Source organism: Lagopus leucura, unplaced genomic scaffold (assembly GCF_019238085.1).
Source record: "Lagopus leucura isolate 7727_CA_CO unplaced genomic scaffold, USGS_WTPT01 Super-Scaffold_760, whole genome shotgun sequence".
NCBI classification, from domain to species: Eukaryota; Metazoa; Chordata; class Aves; order Galliformes; family Phasianidae; genus Lagopus; species Lagopus leucura.
This window is the reverse complement of record NW_024962257.1, coordinates 13,605,641-13,630,501: the sequence shown is the minus strand read 5'-3', so window position 1 is coordinate 13,630,501 and position 24,861 is coordinate 13,605,641. Positions and strand designations below refer to the sequence as shown.

The 24,861-nt window shown below is 57.4% G+C and overlaps 1 protein-coding gene across 4 annotated transcripts in view; it reads right to left on the bottom strand.

The window, feature by feature from the left end:
* Positions 1-797: 797 nt before the first annotated feature.
* LOC122176056 (ankyrin repeat and fibronectin type-III domain-containing protein 1-like) overlaps positions 798-24,861 on the bottom strand; it is a 133,549-nt gene continuing 109,485 nt past the window's right edge. For 3 of the 4 annotated variants that reach the window (XM_042864282.1, XM_042864284.1, XM_042864283.1), the window contains exons 6-24: positions 24,270-24,398; positions 11,093-11,294; positions 10,681-10,888; positions 10,091-10,285; positions 9,819-9,932; positions 8,902-8,999; positions 8,327-8,417; positions 6,710-6,817; positions 6,416-6,515; positions 5,824-5,956; positions 5,195-5,314; positions 4,664-4,879; positions 4,352-4,518; positions 3,908-4,058; positions 3,654-3,822; positions 3,265-3,431; positions 2,756-2,966; positions 2,070-2,677; positions 798-1,259 (exon numbers count right to left, since the gene is read on the bottom strand). In XM_042864282.1, coding sequence (XP_042720216.1) covers positions 972-1,259; positions 2,070-2,677; positions 2,756-2,966; positions 3,265-3,431; positions 3,654-3,822; positions 3,908-4,058; positions 4,352-4,518; positions 4,664-4,879; positions 5,195-5,314; positions 5,824-5,956; positions 6,416-6,515; positions 6,710-6,817; positions 8,327-8,417; positions 8,902-8,999; positions 9,819-9,932; positions 10,091-10,285; positions 10,681-10,888; positions 11,093-11,294; positions 24,270-24,398 — 3,475 coding nt within the window. In that variant the 3' untranslated portion in view covers positions 798-971. The remainder of the gene's footprint in view (positions 1,260-2,069; positions 2,678-2,755; positions 2,967-3,264; positions 3,432-3,653; positions 3,823-3,907; positions 4,059-4,351; positions 4,519-4,663; positions 4,880-5,194; positions 5,315-5,823; positions 5,957-6,415; positions 6,516-6,709; positions 6,818-8,326; positions 8,418-8,901; positions 9,000-9,818; positions 9,933-10,090; positions 10,286-10,680; positions 10,889-11,092; positions 11,295-24,269; positions 24,399-24,861) is intronic. The other variant, XM_042864285.1, reaches the window with a different exon arrangement.

Sequence of the window (24,861 nt, the reverse complement as noted above, 5' to 3'; positions counted from 1 at the left end):
CAAGGAGACAGCGATACACGGTCAGCAGCAGTCACCTTTACTATGGACCACAGGAGATCAGAAAAATAACCTTGGGAACAAGAGACCTAGGTGCTAAGTGTCATGCTGTAGGACATACAAGAGGCCACTCACAATCACCAGGACAGAACGGCAACCGAGGAGGAAAGGCAGTCCCGCGGCGGTGCTGGGTGCGCTGCAGCCGTGCCCCATAGCAAACCCGGCGTGGTGGTGTGGGCACAGCTCCATACACGTGTGTGGGGCTGTCGGCGTGCCTTCCTTCGGCCTCTACAACAATAAAAGTGTCCACACCTCCTACACAACTCCAGTGTCTCTAGCACAGGTTGGTTTTTTTTGTTTGTTTCTTTCAGGAAAAAAAATAAAAAAAGAAAGAAAAGAAGAAGCGAAAGCATTTTGTTCTGAGAAGGGTGTGCAAGAGCTGTTCTCCGGGTGCAGTGCAATGAGGATGGGTAGGAGATAAACTCCCATCCCAGTGCCGTTCCCGTGCACCAACACCACAGCCTCTACCAGCAGCGTCCTGCAGGTCTTCCTTCTGCCAACCCTTGACAAGGATGTCCAGAAAAAAAAAAAAAAGAAGAAAAAGAAGCGGAAAAATAATTTAAAAAAGAGTATTGCTGCTTCTTCTCATAATATTTTGTCCTCTCTTTTTCCATCCCCCTCCCAGCCTTCCCCTTAAAAATGTTTGCTTTCAAATATTCCATTCCTGCAAAGATTCCTCCCAAGCTCTGAGGTCTTCGCGCTCCACCCTCGCCTTCTGCAGTCAGAACAACCGAGTCTCGATGTCTCTTTGGTTAAAAAAAAAAAAAAAAAAAAAAGAAAAAAGAAAGGAAAAAAGGAACACCGACAAGAAACACACAGCCCAGTATGATCCCATTCCACCCTGCGGACGCCTGGTGGAGGGTGTCCGTGGAAGAAGGAAGCATCAGAGACGCGCCGTCTGCCGTGGGCTGTGCTCATACGGTGGTCGCCGGCCCGAACTGCAGCACCAGCGGCGACGTCTCCTTAATGCGGACGTAGAAGCGTCCCTCGGGCCGGGCAGCCTGCAGGGCCAGCGGCCGCGCTTCATCGGGCAGCCACCGCTCGCCCTCCTCGGAGGCAAACACCAGTCCGAAGTGCTCCAGCTGCTCCTCGCTGTAGCAGAAGGCGGCCAAGCCACCCAGCGCGCCGTGGGAGACGTCGTTCATCTGCAGCACCACCAGCTTCACCACCTCGCTGGCCGACGTCTGGCTGGTGACGTGTAGCTGCAGAGAGACAGAGGTGGGAGATGGGCGGTGAGGGAAGCACGGGGCAGACCGCCGGGGAGAGGCGGATCCCTCGGTACATCCCTGCCAGCCGCGGCGCTGTGCCCGGCCGGGTGGTCCCGGCCCTCAGCCCACATGAACACTGTGGCTCCGAGCTCTCATCGAGGGGCTCTGCTGATTTATGCCAGCCAGGAGCCTCTCCTTTGAACTCAGTTCTTCGAGGAGAACATCTTAAAACGCTGTCAAGCAGGCGTGTCCTGAGCTCTGCAACTTCAAATGCCATGTGGGCAGCCTGCCAGGAACCCGGGGCTGCGCTTCAGTTGCATAGAAATCTATGGGACTTTCTTAAATGGAAAATAAATTCCGCAAGTCAGCTTCTACCATCCCTGCCGGGTGAAGAGAATCCAGCTACCAGAGCTCCCATCCGCCCCTCTGCCTGCAGGGAACTGAGCGGGGCAGAGCCCTGCACTGGGACACAGCTCTTCCTGCACCTCTGAGGGTGCACACACATGGATGGAGCAGAGGAGCAGAGGCCGTGGAGCCCTGCATGGCACCACCTAGCCGCCATCCCCCCTCGGATCCCTTACAGCCTAGCCCGGGCTCTCAGCAGTGTGGGCCGAGCTGCTGGGGCCGCGGGAAACCCCATCCTGCAGCAGGGGTGGACAGGAGCCGGGTCAGCAGCCGGGGCACCTCCTGCACAGCAGAGGATGCAGAGGGCAGAGCCAGGCAAGGGCCACACATGGTGCCATCCTCCCCCATCCTGCCTGGGCACGGCACAGCCACACCGCTGCCCTCAGCGGGCGCCGGTACCTTGACACTGGTCTCTTTGGAGAGTCCGGTTTCGTACTGAGGGCAGACCCGCAAGGTGACAGAGCCTGGCTTCTTCCCAGCGGGTTGCTCTGGAGGTTCCTGGAAGCTCGGAGTCCACTCGGCCGAGCGTGTGCGGCCGTGCTCGGGGCTGTGCGTGGAGCCAGTCCCTGGCCTGCCCTGACCGCCGTGCCCGCCGGTCCTGCTCTCCGTCGGGGAGCTATCGACAGAACCGGGACATGATTTCCTGGTCACCGGGCAGAGAGGCTTGGGGAAGTCCAGGCTGTTGGTCCGCACGCAGTAGGCCTGCCGCTTCTCCGTGACGCGCAGCAGCTCGATCTGCCGGCTGGGCAGCACGAAGTCGCTGTCGTAGAGCTCTGGGGGCGGCCGGGGCTCCGGTGGGGCCAGCGGTGCGGGCTGCAGCTCGTGGCTCTGCAGGACGTCAGGGGCACTGTCCCGCAGGCTGCGTGCCGCCCGCCGCCCGCAGCACTCAGGCCCCAAGGACACCAGGTCCAGCTCCTTGGGGCTCTGCGCCCTACTGGAGTCGTAGTCGCTGTCAGTGGCCAGGAACACCTCGGAGGAGCCCTCCTCATCCGAGAGCCCGTGCAGGTCTGCGGGGGAAGCACAGAGGGGCTGTTGGCCGCTGGGTGTCTGCAGCTTGCTGGAGCCGTGCGGTGCCAGATCCTTACCGGAGCTGAGCTTACGGCTGCTGTCTGGTGAGGGTGCTGGGGAGGGAAGGAAGTCGAGGTGGGATGAGGAGGAGTGGGTTTTCTCCTTCATGGCTCCGCTGGAGGTGCTGAGGAAGCCGTTGAGGGACAGGCCGCAGGAGGGCTGCTTGTAGCGGGCATGCTGCAGGGCATCCATCATCCAGCGCATCTCGCGCCAGATCTCCTCCATTTGCTGCCAGAGCAGGAAAGAAAGGATCCCTTTCATGGAACAAACCACCACCACAAAGAAAACGAGCTGAACCCCCGCCTATCCCCACACACTTTTCCTGAGAGGCCCAGAGGAAGCATCCAGCTCTCTAACCAGGACTTTAACACAACTACTTAGGAAGAACTCACCAGACCAAGTCCTGACACTGCAGTGTCCCTGTGGCAAAGCAGCACTCAGTTCCCTACGGACGATCCTGCAGCCCTCCCAGCACATCCCTGTCCCAGCCACATCCCACGCTCAGCCCGGCTCACTGCTCTGGTACCTGGATGTATTCCTGAACCTGCTGGTGCCGCTGCTTGGCGGTGGAAAGCTCGCTGTCGGAGAAGGCTTCCCTGAGGCTCTGCTGCGAGAGGAGGGACTCCAGCTCCAGGAGGGCGGACACCTGGCAGTACTGCGTGATGAACTCCCGGTCATACGTGAAGAAGTGCACTGAGGGATGAACGAGAGGAAGGGAATGAAAAATGTCACGTCCCTATGGGTCCCTCCCCTCCTGCTCAATGCAGAAGGGAGGCAATGGTCTCCTCTAGCTGGCCTGGAGCAGCGAGGAGCCGCCAGCATCCCCCTCTCTGTCCTGGAGGAACACAGACAGCCCATCCCAAGGGGAGAGCACCATGGACAGGTGTGGGCAGTGCGGGTCACCGCTCTCCTCACCCAGCTCGAATATCTGCAGTGGCAGTGTGAGGAAGCCAGACTGTGGAGTGTAGGGGTTGTTCTGGCCTGGCGCCGTGCAGACGTCATCTGAGGGAGGCAGCAGCAGCAAGAAGGAGACCTGACCCCCAAAGTCTAGCACCTCTTGGCTGTACAGACGGAAATCTTTCGCCTGCAAGAGTCCGTCCAAAAGACACCTCAAGTAATGGCTGCAAATGACACCTCCCATGACCCTGGACCTCGGCTCCCACCCGCACCTCTTGCAATGGGATGTTGACCAGAGCCATCAGCTCCTTGATGGCCACCTGGAGCTCCTGAAACAAGTGGTTTGGTGATGTCTCATTCTCGGACTCCACAGAAACGGGTTCTTCCATGCCGGCCATCTTCTGCAGCCATTCCCACTCCTCCCTGAAAGACAGCACGCAGACACATGCTGGATGGAGCAACTCAGGTGGCTCAAACAAGCAATCCTGATGACAGTCATGCTGGCTCAGCTGCTCCACCCTGCATGGCACTCCACTCCAAGGGACATGGGAGCTGCAATGGCAGCAGGAGACCTTGGTTTGCTTCATGCCCACATGGCAGGGATGGAGCTGAGAGGTGATGCTGCTGCTTCCTGGAGCTCATGAGCAGGAGGCAGAAGCCAAGGATGCTTTAGGGCTGGATGAGGCAGTGAGACCTGGCTGCCCCCAAAGCCCCACCTGGAGATGTTGGGGTTGGAGCGGATCTTCACATGGCACAGGATGTTGGGGAGCTGCTCAGGCACAAGCACCCGGATCTGGTCCACAGCACTGCAGAGCTTCAGGTAGCCCAAGTAGAGGCCCGGAGGGAGGGCATGGCTGCTCCGCTGGTGGTAAGCCAGCTTGTCCTGGGGAGACAGGAACCGCTGGAGAGAGCCAGCCTTTGTGGCAGGGTTCTCTCCAGCCTTTGTGGGACAGGCCAGGACAGCCTCGGTGTGCCGGTCAGGACCAGCAGCTGTGCCCCCAGCCTGTTATCTGATTGTGGAGCAGCACCTGCACGGAGATGAGCAGTGAATCCAGGGCAGTGGGCTCCTCTGGGGAGGACACGGACTTGCGGCTCGTCTGCAGCTTGCAGATGGGCACCCAGCGCACGCTCTCAAAGGTCTGGTTGGTCTTCACCTCCTTCAGGGTGACGATGAGGATGTTGCCCTGCTTGTCTTTGATGGGCTCAAAGAAGACTTGCCCCAGGTCCTGGATGCCCAGCAGCCCCTGCACATAGCAGTGAAAGACAAGAGAAAGCAACAGGTCAGGGGACGGTGCTCTGCTGCTGGAAACCAGTCCCAGAACAGTCCTTGGTCCCTCCCTCTGCCATGGAGCTAGCACATTACTGTCCCCGTGAGGGGACCCACTGGTGATGACAAGGTGATGGCATCACCTGCTCCTGCTGGCCCAGCTGCAACCTGGTTGCACTGGGGACTTTCCCACATGCTGCTCCAAAGGAGCCAGCTCCCAGCACCCCCAAAAAGCACCCTGCAAGGCAGCAGGGACAGAGTGCTGCGCTCGCTCCCACCCCCCCACCTTCACCTGCATTTGCGAGATGGCCAGCAGCATCTTGAAGCGCGTCTGTAGGATGCAGGAGCAGGATGACTGGGAGACGGTGACGCACTGCCGCAGCCACAGGATCTCGTCCCACATGCATGATACCTGCAGCACAGGCAGCAGCCATCACTGCCAGCAACCCAGCTGAGCCACCTCCCACAAAAGTGCTTTGAGGAAAACCTCCTCGCGATTCACGCTGGGATGGGAAGGTGCACGTGCACGGATCACTTTCAGCAGCAGGGGTGCATTTTCTTACACCGAAGGCACCCCTCCTAAAGAGGTTTCTGCCAAGAGGGTGTGCTCCCTCTTTCTCTCTTGGTAGATTAGGATCCTCCAATAAGAGATTTTGTGCTTGAGCTGCCCACCCGCCTTTTTAGTGAGAGCAGAGGCTCAGGCAGCAGCATCCTACTCTGCATGGGAGAGGCAGAACCAAGGATGAAGCTTCAAGGAAGGCACCCTGCAGTTCAAGACATCCCTGGAGAGCACAGCATCCAGTGTGATGGCTGCCACCATCCAACCAGTGCCTGGGCTGGTGGCAGTTGAGGGAGGAGACACAGGCTGCAAGCACAGCTGCCACACCACAGCGCAGAGCACGAGACCATGGGGCCATTTACCTTGGTGAACCACAGAAAGTCCTGCATGAGCAGGCAGGAGTAGGTGTCATCGATCTCCACCACCGGTATCTGGTCTTCATGGGTCACCAGGATGTTGTCATCCTTGTAGAAGATGGCTGTTAGGTAGAGGCCCCTGCATGGGAGGACAGACAAGCTGTGGGGTCACCCATGGCACTGCTTCCCAAAGTGTCTCCCCGGAGGGCAGAGGAGGTGTCCATGGGTCTGAGCTCCTCTCCAGCACCCCGTAGGCAATGCAGCAGAAAAGGCACTCATGGGAGAGTGGCAGCAGGACCAGGAACCTGCATGGGCAGCAAGGTCAGCCTGGCTAACACCATGTCTGACACGAGCAAGGGAGGTGTGGACAGGCTTGATGCATGAAGGTGGGAGGGTGGCAGGGTCTGGAGGACGGTGAGGTGTTGGGCAATGCATGGAGATGTTATAGAGATTTGAACAGAGGCACAGCTTGACCAGTCCAAGCGGAAACATTTGATTTCCAAGAGATGGGATTGGTCCCCATGCCGAGCCCTGGCTGGGTAGTCCCATGTCCCCGTGGGGTGAAGGGCTGTGACATCCCTGCACATGAGCCTCTCACCGCTTCAGTGTCTTGAGGAACTTGCTGCCGGGGTGGAAGAGGTGCTTGAGGCTCCTGGAGACCGAGTGCTTCCTGCTCTGGGGCTGGTTCTTGCAGGGCTCTGCGAGGCAGGAAGCAGAGGCATGAGAACAAGAGCAGCTCTGCAGGCCCAGGCGAAGGACCTGTGGGCTGTTCTTGTGCTTCCCCTGCCTGAGATGCTTCCCTGCTGCACCCACCCCATTCCTATGTGCCATCCCAACCCTTTGTGCCATATTCACTGACGCCCTGGGGGGCCACGCTGTGCTGCAGGCTCACCATGACAAATGCAGTGCTGGTGGACGGTCTTCACCTGGCCCAGCAGATGGTCCAGAGCTTCAGCCTGGCCTCTCCGTCGTGGAGCCCGGCCATCATACTCCCGCCAGTCTGCAGGGACAGGGTCAGTGTTACCCCCATGCAACCCTCGCCGTGGGGATGCCCCATCCCTGGTACCCCAACAGGACAGGGAGTCTCCCCTGCTGCATTCTCTGAGGCCCCACCTGCAGTACTGCGTCCAGCTCTGGCCCCAGCACAGGGATGTGGGGCTGTTGGAGAGCGGATGGAGGAGGATGTGGGGATGTCAGAGGATGGAGCACCTCTGCTATGGGGACAGGTGAGGGATGGGGGTTTAGCCTGGGGAAGGGGAAGCTCTGGGAAGACTTTACAGTGGCCTTCCAGCACCTAAAGGAGGCTACAGGAAAGCTGGGAGGGACTCTTTTATGAGGGGCATGGTGACAGGACAAGGGGGAATAGCTTTAAACTAAGAGATGGGAGATTTAGGCGAGACGTAAGGAGAAAATTCTTCTCTCAGAGGGTGGTGATGTGCTGGCACTGCTGCCCAGAGCTATGGGTGCCCATCCCTGGAGGTGCCAATGGCCATGGATGGGCCCTGATCAGTCTGCTCTATGGGAGCCCACAGGGTTGGAACCAGATGGGTAAGGTCCCCCCAGCCCAAACCATGCCATATGTTGAGGATCCACCGTCCTCCCCCAGGCAGCAGGACCAGGACATGCAGCACATCTGGGGACCAAGAGCCACCCTGGAGGCAGTGCTGCCACAAATGGGGCAGAGGAAGCTAAACCAGCAGCACCCCAGGGCCACCAGCTGTCCTGCAGAGGGGGGATGGCAGAGGTCAGAGACAAGGTCCTGTCTGTTGCTGCCACTCTTCACAGGGCTTAAAAAATCAAACTCTTTCCAGTGCCTTTCTCCAAGTCTTCCCTGGAGCTGCAGCTGAGCATGGGGTTCCCAGGTAACACGGCTGAGCTCCATGGGACCAGGACGGGGCAATGACACTTGTATACTAATTGCTTTGCACACCCCCTATCCTGCCTGCTGCTGTTTTCCATGGAAAGTTCAGCTCTGTTAACTTCAGTTGAGGTTGGCCACTATTTTTAGGAGCTTTAAAAACACCCAGGGAGGTGCCTCACTATATTCTGCTGGGCTGGGGAGGGATCCTTGGTGAGGGGAGAAATATTAATGGAGATAAAAGCAAGAAAAATCAGTTATGTCTGATTCATTTCAGCTGCACTCTGTATCTGCACCATGCAGATCTGACCTGTGCTGGACAGCAAAAGGACTGCAAGGGAGCAAACAGCAACAATACCTGCTGCCAGGGCAGGGCACAGCCAGAATGCTGCAAGAGCTGGGCAACCCATTTATGCATCAGTGTGTGTGCAAATGTATAAGAGATGCCACAGGCTGGAGGCAGCATCACCCAAAAGGCAGCGCTGATGGCTCTATGGCTGAGCCCCACAGCCACTCTGCCCACTCCAGGGCCAATCAGCAAACTCCAAATGTTGAATCCAGCTCTGAATCCACCCCTGCTCCACGAGACCTAATACCTCATCCCCAAAGCTCCCCCTCCTGCCCCATCCCACAGCCAGGTGCTGTACTTACTGGAAGGGATGGCAAATGGGGGCACTGAGGTTTGTGGGGGTCCCCAGCCCTTCATGTTGTAGGCAGACACCTGGACATAGTAAGCTGTGCCCTGCGGGGGGAAACAGTGCTCAGGATGGTGGTACTCAGCATATGGGGCAGGTAGGTGGGGAGGAATCTCAGAACATGGCAAGGAGCACAAAACTGGACCTCACAGCCTGGTACCCAGTCTGACTACCCCCAGCATCACTGCACATGTGATGGATGGGCTGGAACATGCTCCCTGCCCAGGGCTCTGCCCCATGCTGTCCTTCAGCAGCTCCCAGACCGCAGCGCTGCTGGCTTGTCCCAGTACCCCATACCTCATAGAAGGCTTCATCCCACTCTTTGAACCCACCAGTGCCTCTACCCCAGAGCAGGACGTGCTAAACTCCCTTCCTATGCTCCCCCTCATCTCCACTTCTTCCATCCCCCCCCCACTCTGCCACTGTCCCCCTGCCCAACAAGCTGCCATCATGTCCACCTGCCCTGCACACAGAGCCCGGCTCCAAGTCTGTCTGCACTCTGCTGCCCCCACAGCCCGGCCCCCAACTCACCGAGGTCAGCCCACGGATAGTGTAGTGCAGGCTCTTCAGCTTGTCCACCACAGCCTCCCCAGCCAGCGGTGAGAAGGAGGGGGAGCAGCTCCACTCCACTGCAACGAGAGACCTCGAGGTGCTGCATCCATGGAGCACCAGAGGAGAGGAGGGGACAGGGGGGTGATCAGCCAAAGCCAGGGGACACAGCCTGATGAGTGAGCGGTGGGCCGCAAGCCTGCGATGCTGATGGGAGGGATTTTCCCAAAAGCCAAAGTATCTTTTTAAATGGGTGAGGGGCACAGGAGCAGATGCAAACCCGACCTGGGCACTGCTCTGGCAGGACCCAGACTGATGGTGATAGGACAAGGGGGAACAGTTTTAAACTAAAAGAGAGGAGATGTAGTTTGGATGTGAGGAGGAAATTTTTTACCGAGAGGGTAGTGAGACATTGGCACTGCTGCCCAGAGCTGTGGGTCTGTGGGTGCCCCATCCCTGCAGGTGCCAATGGCCACGGGTGTGCCCTGGGCAGCCTGAGCTGGGGGCGGGGGGGACAGCCAGTCCATGGCAGGGGTCGGGCTGGGGGGGTTGCAAGTCTCCTTCCAACCCAACTGTGCTGTGATACCATGGTTTTATGGCTCAGAGGAGCACAAGCATGGCAAAACCATGTGCCTGCAGGACAGGAGGGTAGAAAACAAGCAGCACCTTGAAGTTTGCTTTGGTTTAGGTGGGTGATTTAATCCAGCTTGGGCTGTTTGGCTGGAGGACATGCCATGCCATAGAGTGCCAGGGCTGTGCCACAGCTCAGTGGGGGCTCAGCAGCCCCCTGCAAGGCAGCACGGCGTGTGCAGAATGAGCCCCCATCACATCCCATTCGCACACCCAGGATGCTTGCTGTCGCCACGTGCTCAGCAATGACATGGGGACCAGGTCCTTACCCTTGTACTTGGTGACGACGGCCGAGTTGACACTGAGGGGCTCACAGAAGGTCACCTGCACCGAGGAGCTGCTGGCCACCGAAAGGTGGACGTTAGCAGGAGGGTCTGGCACTCCTAGGGAAAGAGAATGCAGGGGATGACTGCAGTGAGAGCGGCCACTTCAAACCCCACCATCCACCCAGGGGCACCTCCATAGCAAGCCGGTGCAGCCCACACCTCCTCTCCGGCCCCCATATGGCCCCAGTCCCTCCTCAGCTCTCAGCAGGACTCACGGGCGTGCTCAAACCCTGCCTTCATGCGCTTGTACAGCCGGAACCGCCACTCCCAGGCCTTCAGCTGCTTCTCCTTCTCCGAGCAGTCGGCGTTGGGGGCCTCGTTCACCACCTGAGCTGTCAGCTCATTGACGCGCTGCTCCGCTTCCCGCACCAGCGTGGAGAGGTGCAGCGAGCGGCTCTCCAGGCTGACGACTGCATAGGGGCCAAGGGGAGGGCAGGAGGGATGGGAAAGAAGTGAGGGGAGGGTGGTGAGGAGCAGCACCTCTGGGAGCAGCACCTCTGTGCTGGCACCAAAGCCCAGCCCTGAGGCAGCATCTCCCCAGCATGCACTTGAGCTCCTTGCCCCCACAGCACCATTACCATTTGATTCCCTGCTCTGAAATGTGGGGCCAGCACCATCCCCAACTGCTCCATGGCGTGCACAGCATGAAAAATGGGCTCTGCTGCCCAAGCTGGAGCACTGGGGTGCAGCACAGCCTGCTCCCACCCACCACACACACATCCCCCCAGGAATGGGAGGAAGTCCACCAGGCCACCCAAAGCCTCACGCTGTCCCCACTGCCTCTGCTTGTCCCCAGGCAACTCACAGTGCGGGCTCTCCTTCGCTCCCGCCTGCAGCAGAGCCCTGGCGATGGGCGCGTTGTTGGTCATGATGGCGATGTCCAGGGGCAGCAGCCCCTCGCTGTTGGGGGTGTTGAGATCCAGCTCCTCAGGGCTGTACTGCTTCAGCAGCTCCTGCACCCTGTCCAGGTCCTGAAGCTCCACGGCCTCAAAGAGAGCAGCATTGCTCTGAAACTGGATGGAGGAAGACGCGCGGTTCGGCTGGGCACGGAGCAGCCTCTGCACCCCAACACCCCTAATGCCAACAGGAGGCCTTTGGAGACACAGCTGACAGTGCTGAGTGATCGTACCACTCCTTGTCCATGCACCCGTGGGTTTCATGGCCCCTGTAGTTCTCCCATCCCCTTCTCCCCTCCTCCGAGGGACAGTGACTCTTACCAGGTAGGACTTGCGGGGCTTCTCCTTCTCGCCCCGTCCCGCCAGGCTGCCCTCATCGAAGGATGTGTAGTTGACACGGAACTTCCCCGAGAGGTTTCGGTACAGCCTTTTGGCCGCATTTGGGGAGGATGGGCCCGGCGGCTTCCTGGCCTGTGCCAGCTGCAGGTCCCGCATCTGCTGCGTCATTTTAGGGGACGATGACCTGGGGCCGGGGGACAGAAGGCAGTGAGCACCCAGCCAGCAGGACATGGCAGCGGGCACCGGGACCTGCACCAGCCGTGACCCAGGAGAGCCGGAGCCCCAACCTGTCTCCAGCGCTCAACAGCCATTCCTCTGCTTCTGAACCTAACTTCACTCTGATTTTAAGCACCAAGCAAGGAACAAGCACAGCAAAAGCCCTGCAGCAGTCTGGCAGGTCGTGGCACAGTGGTACTGCAGAGCTGCACTTGAGGCGATGGTGTTTACAAAGCCATCACCGAGAAGGCAGGATATCAGCACTGACATTGCTACATGCCCTCTGCCATCCTATTTCCTCAGTAGGCTGCCAAAGTCCTCTCATTTCACCTTTTATGACCGTGGCGTCTAAAAGCAGTGTGATGAGGAGGCTGGCTCCAGCCCACCTCTCATCTCATCGGCTTCAGCCCACGGATTGAGAGGTCTCCATGGATGGAGCAGGCAGCCGTGCCCACAGAACCACGGCTTAAAGTGAATGGCATTTGAGAGCAAAAGCACATTCCTCTGCCAACTAAAACAGAAGGCAAACGACCCAGCGCAGGCAGAATGCACAGTTTGGAAGCAATTATCTCCGAGACACTAGAAACAGAGGAGATACAGGGACATTTCTCACTGTTTTCCTTCATCTGATTTGCTTCTAATGAGAAGTAAAGAGACGGAAATGATTCTGAGCTCCGGAGTGAACTTCTGTCTATATTAAACTGGCGGCGGCGCAGATAAAAGGGTTCCGTGCCCTGTGGCTGTGAGTCATCAGGACTCAGTGAAAGGGCCTTGATTTATCTAGAGCTAAACTCTGCGGTGGAGCAACTGATAGCTGCAAACAACGCCCACGAGTTACAACCGGCCGCAGCAGCGTGCTCAGCAGCCAGGCTGCGTGCTGTGGGCATGCAGCACCGGGTCAGGGCCGCAGCAATGAGCTCCTTGCTGCAGCTCAGCTGCATTTATCCCCGCTGCAATCAGGCCTTGCTGCTCAGCTGAGGGTTGCCCCGGGGTCGGCAGGTCGCGGGTGCAGTCACAACGGTTTTCACAGTGTGTGAGGATGGTTGTGCTCAGCATGGCTTCATTTTTATCACTCTCTTCCACTGGGTGGTTTACAGTGCCATAGTCTCTGCATGTTCTGGGTTTTCCTGTTCGCAGTGCTGCAGATCTCAGCCCAGAAAATAGTGTTAATAATTACTGTAATTATACAATTTTAAGCACACTTTGTTGAAGGGTGTGGGCTGCCCGGGCTCCAGCAGAGAACCAGTCCATGTAGGATGGGGCTGCTCCATCCTGAGAAGAAGGAGCTCAAAAGACAGAGGTGGGGAAGAGTTAACTCTTTTAAGGGATGCTGTGGCTTGGGGTGGCAAAGAGACAGGGGCTGGGGTCCTGCAGGGCTTCTTGTGGCTGTGTGGCATGGGGGAGGTTTTGGTGCAGAGGGCACTGTTGGGATGCCTGCACTGAGTGCCAGGGCTCCTTTCCTGAACCACCATCAAACCCAGCTCGAGGTTACCCAGCAAAGGAGCAAGCAAAGCGGGGGAGAAGACCAATGAGCAGCTGTCAGGGAATTGCCAACCCTATGCGGCCAACCTCACCCTGAACTGGGAGATTGGAACCAAAGGATCAGCCAGCATCCAAAATGGGAGCTGGCACCAAAGTATCAGCCAGAATATTGCCCAAGGGCAGGCTTGCAGACCACTGCCAAAGGGCTCGGAGAGCACCTGCATTTTCCACTATCAGTGCCTGAGCACAAGCAATTTTTCAGGACTGGAGAAACAGAGAATGGATCAAAACCGGAGCGTGAGCTCCCTTCCAAAATAGTGGGATTTCATAACCCACCCACAGGCAGCCTCAAACCTAGGACACAGCTCTGCGCTTGGCATCCCTGCTTGGCGGCAGTGCTGCTGGGAACGGCGTGCCCCAGCCACCTGCACATGGAGGATTTCACAACCAGGCACCTGGAGCGCCGCTGGGCTCCAGCCTAGAGCCAACGTGCTGCTCTGCTGCTGGCCAGGCGAGTCGCAAGCACTGCCATTGCTGCCCAACCCCAGGGAAGTGCAGAGGTTGCTCGCCACATCAGAGCCCTGTTTCCCACGTGCACGCACCCCAAAGGTATTTAAGTATTGCGCAGAATTGGGTGGTGACCAGGCCTGCAAGGATGGAGAACCCCCAACGGCCGGGCTGCCTCTGCCTGCACTGCTGGGCCAAACACTGCTGTGTGCGATGGAAACATCTGCATGCCTGGAAAATGCACTTGCTTACTGAAACCTGGGTCCAGGGAAAGGCAGCAAACAAGCAATAGGGCTTTGCTTGTTTGTGTCCTACAGATTTTCTCTTTTTCCCACTTGGCAAACGCACCGGGTTTTGTTTTGAATGGAGCCGAAACGAGCCTGCCTCTTTTGTTTAGCAATAACAACCAACTTATACAGATCCCATTCCCACCAGGACATTTTTGCTTGGGCTCCAGAAGCCCGACGCTGTCAGCCCAGCGCCGGGAGGAGCAGGGTGTCCCTGCACAGCCATAGAGCCAGGCACAAGGACGCGCCCTGGGAGCTCCCGTGTTCCGTCAGGCAGAGCACAGCGCAGTCAGGATGCTGGGACCTCCCACGGCACGCGCTCTGAGGCCGGGAGAGATGGAGCCTGCAGGTCAGCAAAAACGCCGGGACTCTGAGAAGGGTCTGGAGCCAACCAAGAAGATCACTTGCTGGCAGCCACAGGAGGCCTCCCATAAAACACACCGCTCCCGCCAGCCGAGCAGTAAATTTGGGGCAGGAAGGGAGCTGAGACACTCAAGCAAATTCTGTTGCAACACAATCGCGCTGCCGACGTTTCTTTAGGGGTTTTTATTTTATTTTTTTTTTCCCCCTGCATTGTTTATTTATTTATTTGTTTTAATTAAGCATTCTGATCAGGGTTTTTTTAACGAGCCCAGAAGGAGCCTGTGGCTTAACTCCCAGTAATGGATGACTGCAATTAGACTTCCAGCTCCTCGCTCACCCATGAGCTTCCACTGCAGCCGTGAGGGCAGTGGGTGCTGTTGCTCTGTGTGCCAACATGCAGCCCCTCCGCACTGGGCACCACAGGGCAGGATCTGCTCCCTTCTCTTCCAGTGCCTGGAAATGCTGCGTTTCTGCCTCGGCACATCCAAGGTGCCGAGGTGTGGGTGCTGCAGATTGCCCTGAGGGGCCGTGGGGGGCAGCTCTGCCACGTCCTGCCTCCATTGAGGGCAAATGCTCTGTGCTTCTGCAGTGCAGCCCTTAATTGCTGCTTGACATGAAGTATCTGAGCGAGGAAGTCTTGGGTAAATGTTCTTGCTATGGGAACACACAGTGCTGAGTCTCTTTAATTACATTGTTTTTGTTTGGCTTTTTTTATTAGTTGCTCTGCGGCTTCCCCTCCCCGACGGGCCGAGCAGCTCACGCTAAATATGGCCGGGCTTAGCGGCCGCGCTGAAACCCGAAGCGCGGCACCAGCCTGGCTGGATGCGGCCGGACAGGGGGACGGGGGGGACGCATTCCAGCGGCCGTGGCCGGCTCCGACCCGCGCCGCTCTGGGCACCTCCACCGCCCTGCAATGCGTCCCATGCCCTCCCATCCTTCACCCCACGTTCTGCACCCGCAGCCCTCCTTCCCCTCCACAGCATCCCCCCAACCCGTGCCCACCGCTGCCGGCACCGCTGCCACACACCTGCTGCCCTCACGCTGCCCACCGGGCACGGTGCTTTCATCTCTCCCTTTCCTCCTCTTCCCCCCCCCCCCCCTTGTTATTTTAAAGGCATTCCGGAGGATGCTGTCGGGCTTCGATGTGGTTTGGTTGGGTTGTTTGTTTTCGTACTGGAGGTTTTATGATCACATTGGGAACGAGCCCTAATTGAGCTGCAATTCGAATTGCAGTCCGTGGGTATTTGTTTCATTTTTGGAAGGGCTTAAGCTGCAGCACAGCTTAGGCTGGAGAATGCATTTGGTTTTAACTGGAACCTGATGGGGATGGGGCTGAGCGCGACAGGGCTCTGCGGGCCGTGGCCGACGCATGTTGGGAAACCCAACTGGGAACAGCAGCCCCGCAGCCACCTGAACCCACAGCACTGCCCAGACATGCATGGGGCAGCTCACAGCCACCCCGCACACCCCACAGTGCTCCCAGCTGCTCCAGGAGCAGCAGCAGAGCCGAGCTGCTCACAGGCAGCAGGCGGGACCTAAAGGTCAGCGCCCAAACTGCCCTTCATGGGATCGGCATCGGTGTCAACTTCTGCTGACTGCCCAGCGCCGACTGCCAGGCCCCAGCACTCCACGTACACAGAGCTTCTGGCACAGGTAGGGACGGGAAACAGAGGGATTCCCACGGTGCAGGCGTCCATCTGAACACCGGCCTCGCACCGCAGTGTGCTCCCTGTGCTCCCATGGGTGCTGGGATGCTGGGGCGGGTGGAGGTGCTGGGGGGACGCCCCGACCCGCTGGCACCATCCCGGCTCAGTCCGACTTCCGCATATCAAAAGCGGATGAGGAGCGGGGACTTAGTGCCTGTTTCAGGAAGAAACCCAATCCCCTCATGGCCTGCCAGGAACAGGCAGCGCTCTGTGCCACAGATGCATGTGTGCAAACTCTTCTCGGGGGTATCAAATGCAGGAGCTGAGTCATACGACGCCTGGGCTCAAAGATCACTGAAGGCAAAAGGAGGGGAAAAATTCTCTCTGTGGGGTCACCGGGTCCCCGCTGGGCCCCCCCAAGGGAAGGGCTGGGATGCTGAGCTGAGGACATATGGCTGCTGTGCTGGGAGGGGTGAGAAGGGCGCTAAGCCATGTGCACCCACAGCTAATGCCATCCCATGCTTAGCTCCCAGTGGGACCAGAGGAAGTGTGGGGCCAGCGGCCCCATCACAGCGCTGTATCACTGAGATATAGGGCCATGGGGCCATGCAGCAGGCAGGCCCCCCAGCTCCTCCCAGGCCAACCTGCACATTGGGCTGAGACCTGCAGAATTGTCACAGCAGTGCCAGGCACCCATTTGAACCCAGGCCTGTGGGATGCACAGCAAATCCTTTAACCTCCTGCGCCACCTGGTGCCACCAGGAAGAATACGCGGATGAGCGCTGGCTCCCATTGGAAACCACCTCTTCTCCCAAACCATGAAACTGCAGAAAATCGGCCCGAGGAGGATGTGGGGATGCCCTCTGTTCCACGCCTGGAGCTGGACTCCAGACCCAGTCCAGTCCGCCAAATCTGCACTCCTCCACGGCCCCCCACGCGACCTCCCCAGCCCTCCCGGTGGTTTCCCTGCTGGTGGAAGGCCACCTCCAGTCCCTCGCCCTACCCAAGTCATGCAGCGAGATGGGGACCAAGCTGCTTGCTCATGCCAAGGCTGCACGATGAAAACCAGCACTGGCTGAAGACTTCCAGAGCTGCACCCAAAGGGGTTATAAAAAGGCAGGCCACAGACATTGATCTCGGTGGGGAGGAGGAGACGACGGCCAAGGCACAATGGAAGAACAGACAAGCGCACACACCCGGCTCCAGAGCTGCTGCCCAGCTGGTAAATGTTACTGCAGTCAGAAAACCCCTTTCTTGCTGGAAGGCAACCAGCAAGGCGCAGCCGGCACCACCGGGCACACTGGCCTTGACCCACATGGCAGTCCTGGCACTGCGACCAAGAGCAGCCACCATCCATCCCTCGGGGACATCCCTGGCCTGCAGGACCCCTCCCTGCCCTGCGCACACAGGGGTCTGAAGCCAAGCTGGCCTGGCCAGGAAGCGCTCCATTACAGCACAAGTGTTCCCAGTGCTCCCATGTGCCCTGCCGTGAAGCTTGAGGCTTTCCCGTAGCCTCCCTCCATCCTTCCCATCATTGGGTGAGGAGCACAAGGACAGTCGAGTGTACGGAGGAATTTCTGAAGCTGTCAGCAAAGGTCTGCCTTCCACTCTAATATTAAAGAAGATGCCAAAAGCCTCAGCAACCACCAGGTTGCACCTCCAGGTGATGGGACACGCTCATCTGCCCACGCGTTGCAATGGATGTGGCAAGCACTGCAAAGCACACCCATTGGAGACACAGAGGCAAATGCCCTTCTCCAAGGATTCGCAGGATGCAGAAGCACATGGAGATGTTCTCCTCCATCACACATCACCTCCCAGCAGCTGGAGGCCTCGGGCACAGCACCCCAGGAGGCTCACTGTGCCTTCCGGGCTTCACAAGGAGACCCACAGGGCAGCTCCTGCCAGCAGCCAGGCTCTCAACCCATGGCCACACGGGGAGACCAAGACAATGCCATCGTTTGTGGAGTGCTTTGCAGCTTCCCAGTGACCCTGCATGGGTCCACGTAGTCGCTGACTCGGACCTACATGGCCTGGAGGTGGCTCAGTGCTCAGTGCTTGGTACTGTGGCCAGGAGCCTCCCTGCCTCCACTGGGGACTCTGAGGAGCAATCCTGGCATGCACGGTCATGCTTCCCAGAGGCTAACAATTTGACCAAATCTGGGTTGATTTCCATCAGGAATGTCCCAGCCCTGCCAAATTTCAAGTCTCTTTTCCAAAGCATGGAGGCACCAGAAGTCCTTAAACAAAGAGACGGAAAAAAAAAAAATAGCATTGGCAAAGCTACCGTTTTTCCCCAACCTTCTGCTGAAACTTGAAAGAAAAAAAAAAAAGGGAGAGAGAAAGTTCAGCCCGAGGCAGAGTGAGCATGGAAAAATTCAGCCCCAACAGTTAAGGTCTGGCAAAGGTATAAGCAAACAAACTTCCACTGGAAAGCATTGTATAGCTTCAACAACAGCGTCTGCTGGCTCCGGCCGCAATCAGCGCGGCGCACAACGTGCCCCCCTGCCCCCCGCGCCCCTTCCCCTGCACTGCAGGGCACACGAGGACGGCGCTGCTGCGGCACAGACACCGCAGGCACGGAGCTGATCCTGAGACCGGGGCGCTGTGGTTGTGGCTGCACGGTCCCCCCGTGCTGCCTGGGGGTGGCTCTGCCTGGCTGCGGGAGTCCCTCCTCCTGGTGCTTGGCTGCTCGGATGGCACATCCCCACCCCCCGGTACAGCGGGAGCGCGAGGTGAGCGCAGCAACCTCGGGAGCATCCTCCTGCATTGTGGGTACGGGAAACGGCCGAAGATCAGCCCCAGATCTCACACGAGTTCACATGAGGTTCACACCACTGGAGCTCTGCTGCACAAGCGGTGTTGCTTGTCTGCTTGCTATGAGACTTTGGGACAGTGCAACCAGGGCAGAGCAGGGCCAGGACAAGAGGACAGGAGCTCCTGGCAGCATCTGCCTCCTCCTGCTCAGAACCCGGGGCTCCAAGCGTATACACATGGCTGAAGCTCTCTTGTACAACCCAGACAGAGCTGCATGGGGAGAGCAGAAGCATCAGCTGAGTGCCACAGCAGCTTAGCACCACCCAGAGTCATCCTCCTTGCTTCCTAGGATCCGGCAGGAGCCACCCCCCAATGCAGACATCCAAAACTGAGCCAGGAAATAACTGAAGGCTTTACCTGCCCGGATCTCCTTTGACCTGGGAAAAGCCATCCACCCACCTCCGCTCTGTCACTGCCTCTGACCAGAATAACTGCCTCCTCCTCTCCACAAAGACACGGATGAGTGAGAACACCACTCAGGAGAAAAATAAGCCTCGCTTTTTATAGCACCTGCCGCTTGGCCACCACAGGCTTCTGCTATGTGGGACTCAGTGCACAAACCCTGACCTTGGTGCTCTTTGCAGGAGGGGAAAGCACACTAACAATGCAGCCAAGGCATGAGCAAGGGCTGCCTCTGCCTCCACTGGGAGAAGCCACGTCCTGACACCCCAGCAATTCAGCAATTCAGCCCCGAGCTCCAGCCTGGGCCTCACTCCTTGGTGATGGGTGAAGTTCAGAAACCCCCATGAGTCAATTTGTGTTGGGATTTTCTCATCTGGGTCATTTCTGAACGAAACTGCAGCTTCTATCAGATCTGCACTACTCTGTGCTGCCCATATGGCAAAACCTCCTCCACACTGCCAAGCAGCTTTTTGTGGCCAAAGACCTTCATCCCTGCCTGACCCTCCCCACTGACACCGGGAATAAAGGAACAGACAAAAGTGGGATCATAGGATCATAGAACAGCTCAGGTTGGAAGGGACCTAAAGATCACCCAGTTCCAATCCCTGCCAGCCACTAGGTCAGGGATGAGAAAGGAAAGGCCCCAGTGAGCAACCGCAGGGCACACCAGGGGAGATGGACATGTAACTTCTGTGCTGGGGAGAACGGAGATGCCAAAAAGGAAGACAAGGGAACTTGGAAGTGAGCAGCAGATGGGAATGAAACTGCTTCTTCCTGACATCCCCCAGGCACAATGCTCAGCAGGATGGGTTCCCCAAAGTGGGCAGGATTGGCTCCCCGAAGTGGTGGAAGAAAGTTGGGTAAAGGGAGTGCATGAGAAGCAAAACAGTGCTGGAGAGTGAGCATGCAGCCAGGGGAGAGCATGGGGAAGAGGTGAGGGAGATCCCAGCACACCCAGGGCACCGCTCAGCCATCTCACAGCAGCCAAGCCAGGAGGTCCAGCACTGAGCTGGCGCCTGGACATGCTGTCCAGGAAGGCAAACAGAAGGTTCCTGGAACCCTGGCGGGCAGCAGTGCTTCAGCCAGGAGGAAACTATCAAAGAGCAGAGAAAACCACGCAACGCGGACTGCTGTTGTTTGTAGGATGAGGGAGGACTACAGGCACACACTGCCCTGAAGCAGCTGGGAGATGGGGCTGGGGAGGTGGTGCAGGTGAGGAGTGCTGCTCCCACACCTCAATGTCCCCAGCAGATAGGCAGTGATGTGGGACCCTGTCTGCCCCAGACATCAGCCTGGTCCCTTCCGCCTGCCCCACAGAGTGCTGGGGAAGTCATGCTCAGAGCTCCAGAGCCCTGTTGTAGGGAAGTCAGGACTTCTCTTGATATTCCCACTGCAGAATTGCATTGAGATCTATCTTGTGTGCAGGCTGAGGGCTGGGAGAGCTGAGACCCCCCTCAAAGTGCAGTACACAGACACTAGCCAGCACCTAGTGCAGAGGATACTGCAAAGCACACGGGAAGGGCTTGGCTCACAGTAAGGCCCAGACATCCACCAGGTTTTTCTTCATACCAAGGGCTGTGGTATCTCTGCACCTTCCTCCAGCACAGCCATGGGCATTGGGTGCTGCTATACAAACCCAGCAGCAGGCACCTTCCAGGCATGGGTGCATCCATGGAGAAGGAGCACTGAAGATACTGCACGATGGAGAGCACCTTCTATGCTCCTGGCATCCAGGGACCTGAGGCATTCATCCTGCTGTACAGAGCCAGGCCACGGGGGATGAGAAAGAAATGAGAAGGCAAATGGCCTGGAGTCATCGTGCACTGAGGATAATGGATATGCTGCAACTGAGAAATGAACTGATCAGGCTCAGATGCGCCAACCACCAGCAGAAGGAAGTGCCCAGAACCACACGCTGGTGCCACACTTCAAATTAGTCTTTTCAATAAATGACATCTGCTCTCTGTGCTCTCAGCAAGGCAGGGTCCGGCCCAAGGGCTCCAAACATGCACGTTGATCTTCTCTGACCATTTTTCTCTGTCCCTTTCCTAGAGGGCTGCTTCTTTCCCACCGAAGCCACATAAGAAACAAGTGCCAGCTGCCTTCTCCTGTCCTCACAGACCCCGGGACCAGCTGCTCCCTCTGTGGCTCCCTGCTGGTGATGCTTCCTTCTGAATGGTTTCCTAAGGGCAACCTGAGCATTCAGGGAGATACAGGCAGAGATCACAACGACACTGACTTTAAGGTCCCTTCCAAGCCGCATTATTCTGTGGATCTCAGACTTTGAGGGTGCACTTGTCCCCACCAGCGAGTCCCCCAGCCATCGGTGAGCTCTGGCCCTGCTGGCCATATCCTGGGGGCACCCTGCTGCCACCCCCAGGTGTGGGGATGGAGCTGTGGGGTCGTGCCATCATGAGCGGAGCGCTGTGCTGAAGTCCGGTTCCACACAGCTAATTCAATAAGTCCCAGATACCATTACTTCATACGGCAGAGAGGCTCCACAGCTATTAGGGGAATTGGGAACGGGGGGGGAGGAGGAGCTGAAATGGAGAAGGGAGAGAGACGGGGAGGGTGGAGAGGGGGAAGCTAAGACAAGCAGCAGAACAAAACATCCCATAAATCATGAGGAGCTGCTGAAATACCAGAACAAATGACCCCATAGCTTGGCCATTGTTCCTGAGTGATGGCTCAAAGCTCTCTCAGCAGAGACAAAACACCGCTCCTTCATCCCACTGCTGTGCTGCCCGGCCAGGAGCAGCACTGAGCTGGGAGTCAGGATCCACTATGGGTGCAAGTAACTCCAGCATGGCAGTGTGCCTCATGGCACCAGTGGGACCCATATCTCCCTGCCTGCCAAGAGCATCCCTGAGCTCCCAGCGTCCCATGACCCTACAGAACCCAGCAATGCTTTCACTGGGTGCATCAGGGCCTGATGCTCCCTCTGGTTGCTCCTTAACCAGACCAAGAGGCACTGGGCCTGGGAGAAGTGGATCTCCTATTGGGCATGTAATGTAAGGTGTAGGATCGCTCAGGTATGGCCACGCAACCCAGAGGAGCACAGAGCCCTCCATGGTGCTGCTGCTCCCTGGCTCCCAAAAAGTCACTGCTAACTCCCTCAGCAAAAACACAATCACCAAGGAAAGAGCCTTGCAAACCATCCACAGACATGGTCCAACAGACCCAAAGCAGCACAGCACCTGCGAGTTGGAAGTGAGGCACCTCCCATGCATGGCTACTGTGCCCCCATACCAGCAGCAGTGTGGGGAGAGTCTCCATCCCCCAAAAAGGGGGAATTTTATTGCATTAGGAGACGTTCAACCCCCGTGCTCCTGGCCAGCAGGGCTCCTGCCAGCACTGCTTGCGATGGGCAGCCAAGGAGAGGGGATAGGGGATGGGGACAGGAGGAATGCACCGTGCTTTTCCTCAGCTGTCATGGGAGTGCACTGCTCTGACCACAGACACAGAGGAGCTGAAAATGTGGGGAGCCCACATGGAACCAGAGAGTGCTGAGCAGCCCTGAGCCCCTAACCCTGAAACAGGAGGAAAGCAGGGGAAAATGAGAGAGCAGAGGGCAAGTAGAAGAAAGAAAAGAGAGGAATGAGAGGTGGGTAGGGAAAGGAGAGCACAGCCTGATGCCAGGAAGGCACAAATCAGTGGCAGAAGAGCAGCACAACCTGATGCCAGGAGCGCACACTGCTGCACGGCACAGGAGTGACACAGGGCACAGAGCATCCCAGGCCCTGCACAGAGCCAGGAGGAGAGCAGGGGTGCAGCCCTCCTATCTGCTTCAAGCTCATGTAAGGGGAGAGAGGATCACTCCTGAGGTGGCACACAGGAAGAGGAGGATCCCACTCACCTCAGCTCACCAAGGAGAGACGGATGCTCACATTTCCCAGAGGGGCTCTGCACACACCAGGATGTCCCTGTGGGGGCCATCAGGGTTCTGATTTGGAACTCAGACAGCAGAAGGTGTTGAGCTGCAAATGCTTTTGTCTCTCAGCCTTCATCTCATTGAAGGTTCAGAGTTAGATGGGTATCATGGAGCAGCAGAACCCCCCCCAGGGCTGTGGCCATAAGCACTCCAGGCCCCCTGCCCGGCTCGTGCTGCACTGCCCAGTGTGCTGCAGGGCCCCAACAGTGGGCACTTTGTGGTGCTGCCTTTAAAAAAATACCCTAAAAAAAAATATATCCTAATAATGAAGTATTTATTTGGGTAAACAACCTATGAATGAAAGGAGTGTTTTCTCAAGACTTCACTTTTTCCCTGCCACCTCTCCCTCCACTCCCAGTAATAAGCAGAACTAACAGGGCTCTGCTCGGTCACTGCTGAGCTCGGGATCAGACCCTGCTCACTCAGTGCAGCACCACAACAGAGCAAGCTGAGCTGAAAGCCAGCCTGTCCTCCCCCAGAGCCGTGTGCAGGCTGCCCTACCGTCCCACAGAGCAGCACCTTTTCCTGCTGTCGTGGTGCCACAGCTGTGCAAACTGCTGCAGAGCAATGGGCTCCCATCTTGCAGCCCCCGGAGCTGACAGAGGCATTAGAGGGAGAAGAGAAATGCTGACTTCTCTCATGTATGCATGATGAGAAAAGCGGAGAACTACAAGCCAATGGGTTTTAAGGAGCACTTTGCTTGTTTTCCTGTTTGCCATGTTACAAACTCTCGTGTTTGGAAGATTGAGAGCAATTGAGGTACAGCTTTCTGATGACATCGGTTCAGCAAAAAAGAAGGTTGTGTAACGGAGAGGAAAATGATCTGATCCCACAGAGCTGACATTCTGTGCCTGGCCTCCTTGGTACCTGCACAGCTTCAGTGCCCAACAACCTCACAGATGGAGCAGCCTGGAGAAGGACCCACTGCCTCACACAGAAGTGTGAGAACATACAACGAATGCCAGACAGTTCTCCAAAGAAAGCAGGGAAAGCAAAAACCAAACTTGACATTCTTAAAATTTCTGAGCATTTCTTTTTCTCTTTCTTCTTCTTTTCACTTTTTTTTTTTTTTTTTTTTAAGCTTTACCCTCCTTTCTCCATCTAAGGAAGCAGAGAGCAATGCAATTTCCAGTTCTCTAAAATATCCTTAGCAGGTCACCTCCAGCACAGGGAGGGCCGGCTGTGATCTGCTTCCAAGGCTGCTGAATGAGAGCTCAGCAAGCTGGGGTGGAGCTGGGCTGAGCGTGGGGAAGGGGCAGCCCCACAGCCCCGGGGCTGGGACCCAACACAGCAGGCTCACAGCTGCCCAGCCCCGACGGATGCCCATCTCGCTGCTCTCCTTTCACCCCACACAGCAGGAGCCCATCTGGGGCTGCCCGTCACTCCTGCAATGGGGTGATGGTTTGAAGGGAGTTCTTCCATGGGGCAACGCACGGACAGAGTGGAGACAGGGGGGCAGGAGGGGGCTGGGAGGCTGCTTGCCCCCAGCCCCTTCTTGCAGCTCTTACCATTCAATGCTCAGAGACCTGGGCCGGAAGGCAGACAGCTCGGCCGAGCCATACTCAGCTTTCCTTCTCTTCTCCTGCTTCTGCTTCACCGACAAGCGGTGGGCAAACCTAGAGAGGCTGCTTTCCGACCTGGGGAAGGGGAGAGGAAAGGAGTTAATGTCACTGAAGGTACCTTGTGCTGGGGGCTGCAAGGGGCAGGGGGCTCCAAAGCGGGCAGCACAGCAGCACTGCAGCACAGCAGCAGAGGCTGAGCGGTGCTTTGGCTCCAGCGTCAGCCCCACAGGGCTGCAGCAGTGGCACAAAGCTGAGCCCCTGCCCGGCACCGGCGCTGCCACACTCTGCCAGGGCCGACGCTGCTGTTCTCTGGGGTCCTGAGCTGTCTCGCCGACCAAATGCCTCTTAAAACACAATAACATAAAGGGAAGGGACTTCTCAGAAATAAGAGCTCTCGCTCTTTCCTTACGATAATTAAATAAACCACGAGCAGCTAACAGTTTTTTTCCTGATACATTTTAAACACAGACATCTTCAATTCATTAACTCTGGTTATTGATTTATTTTTCAGCTTATGAATTGCTGTTGCTTGGGACGG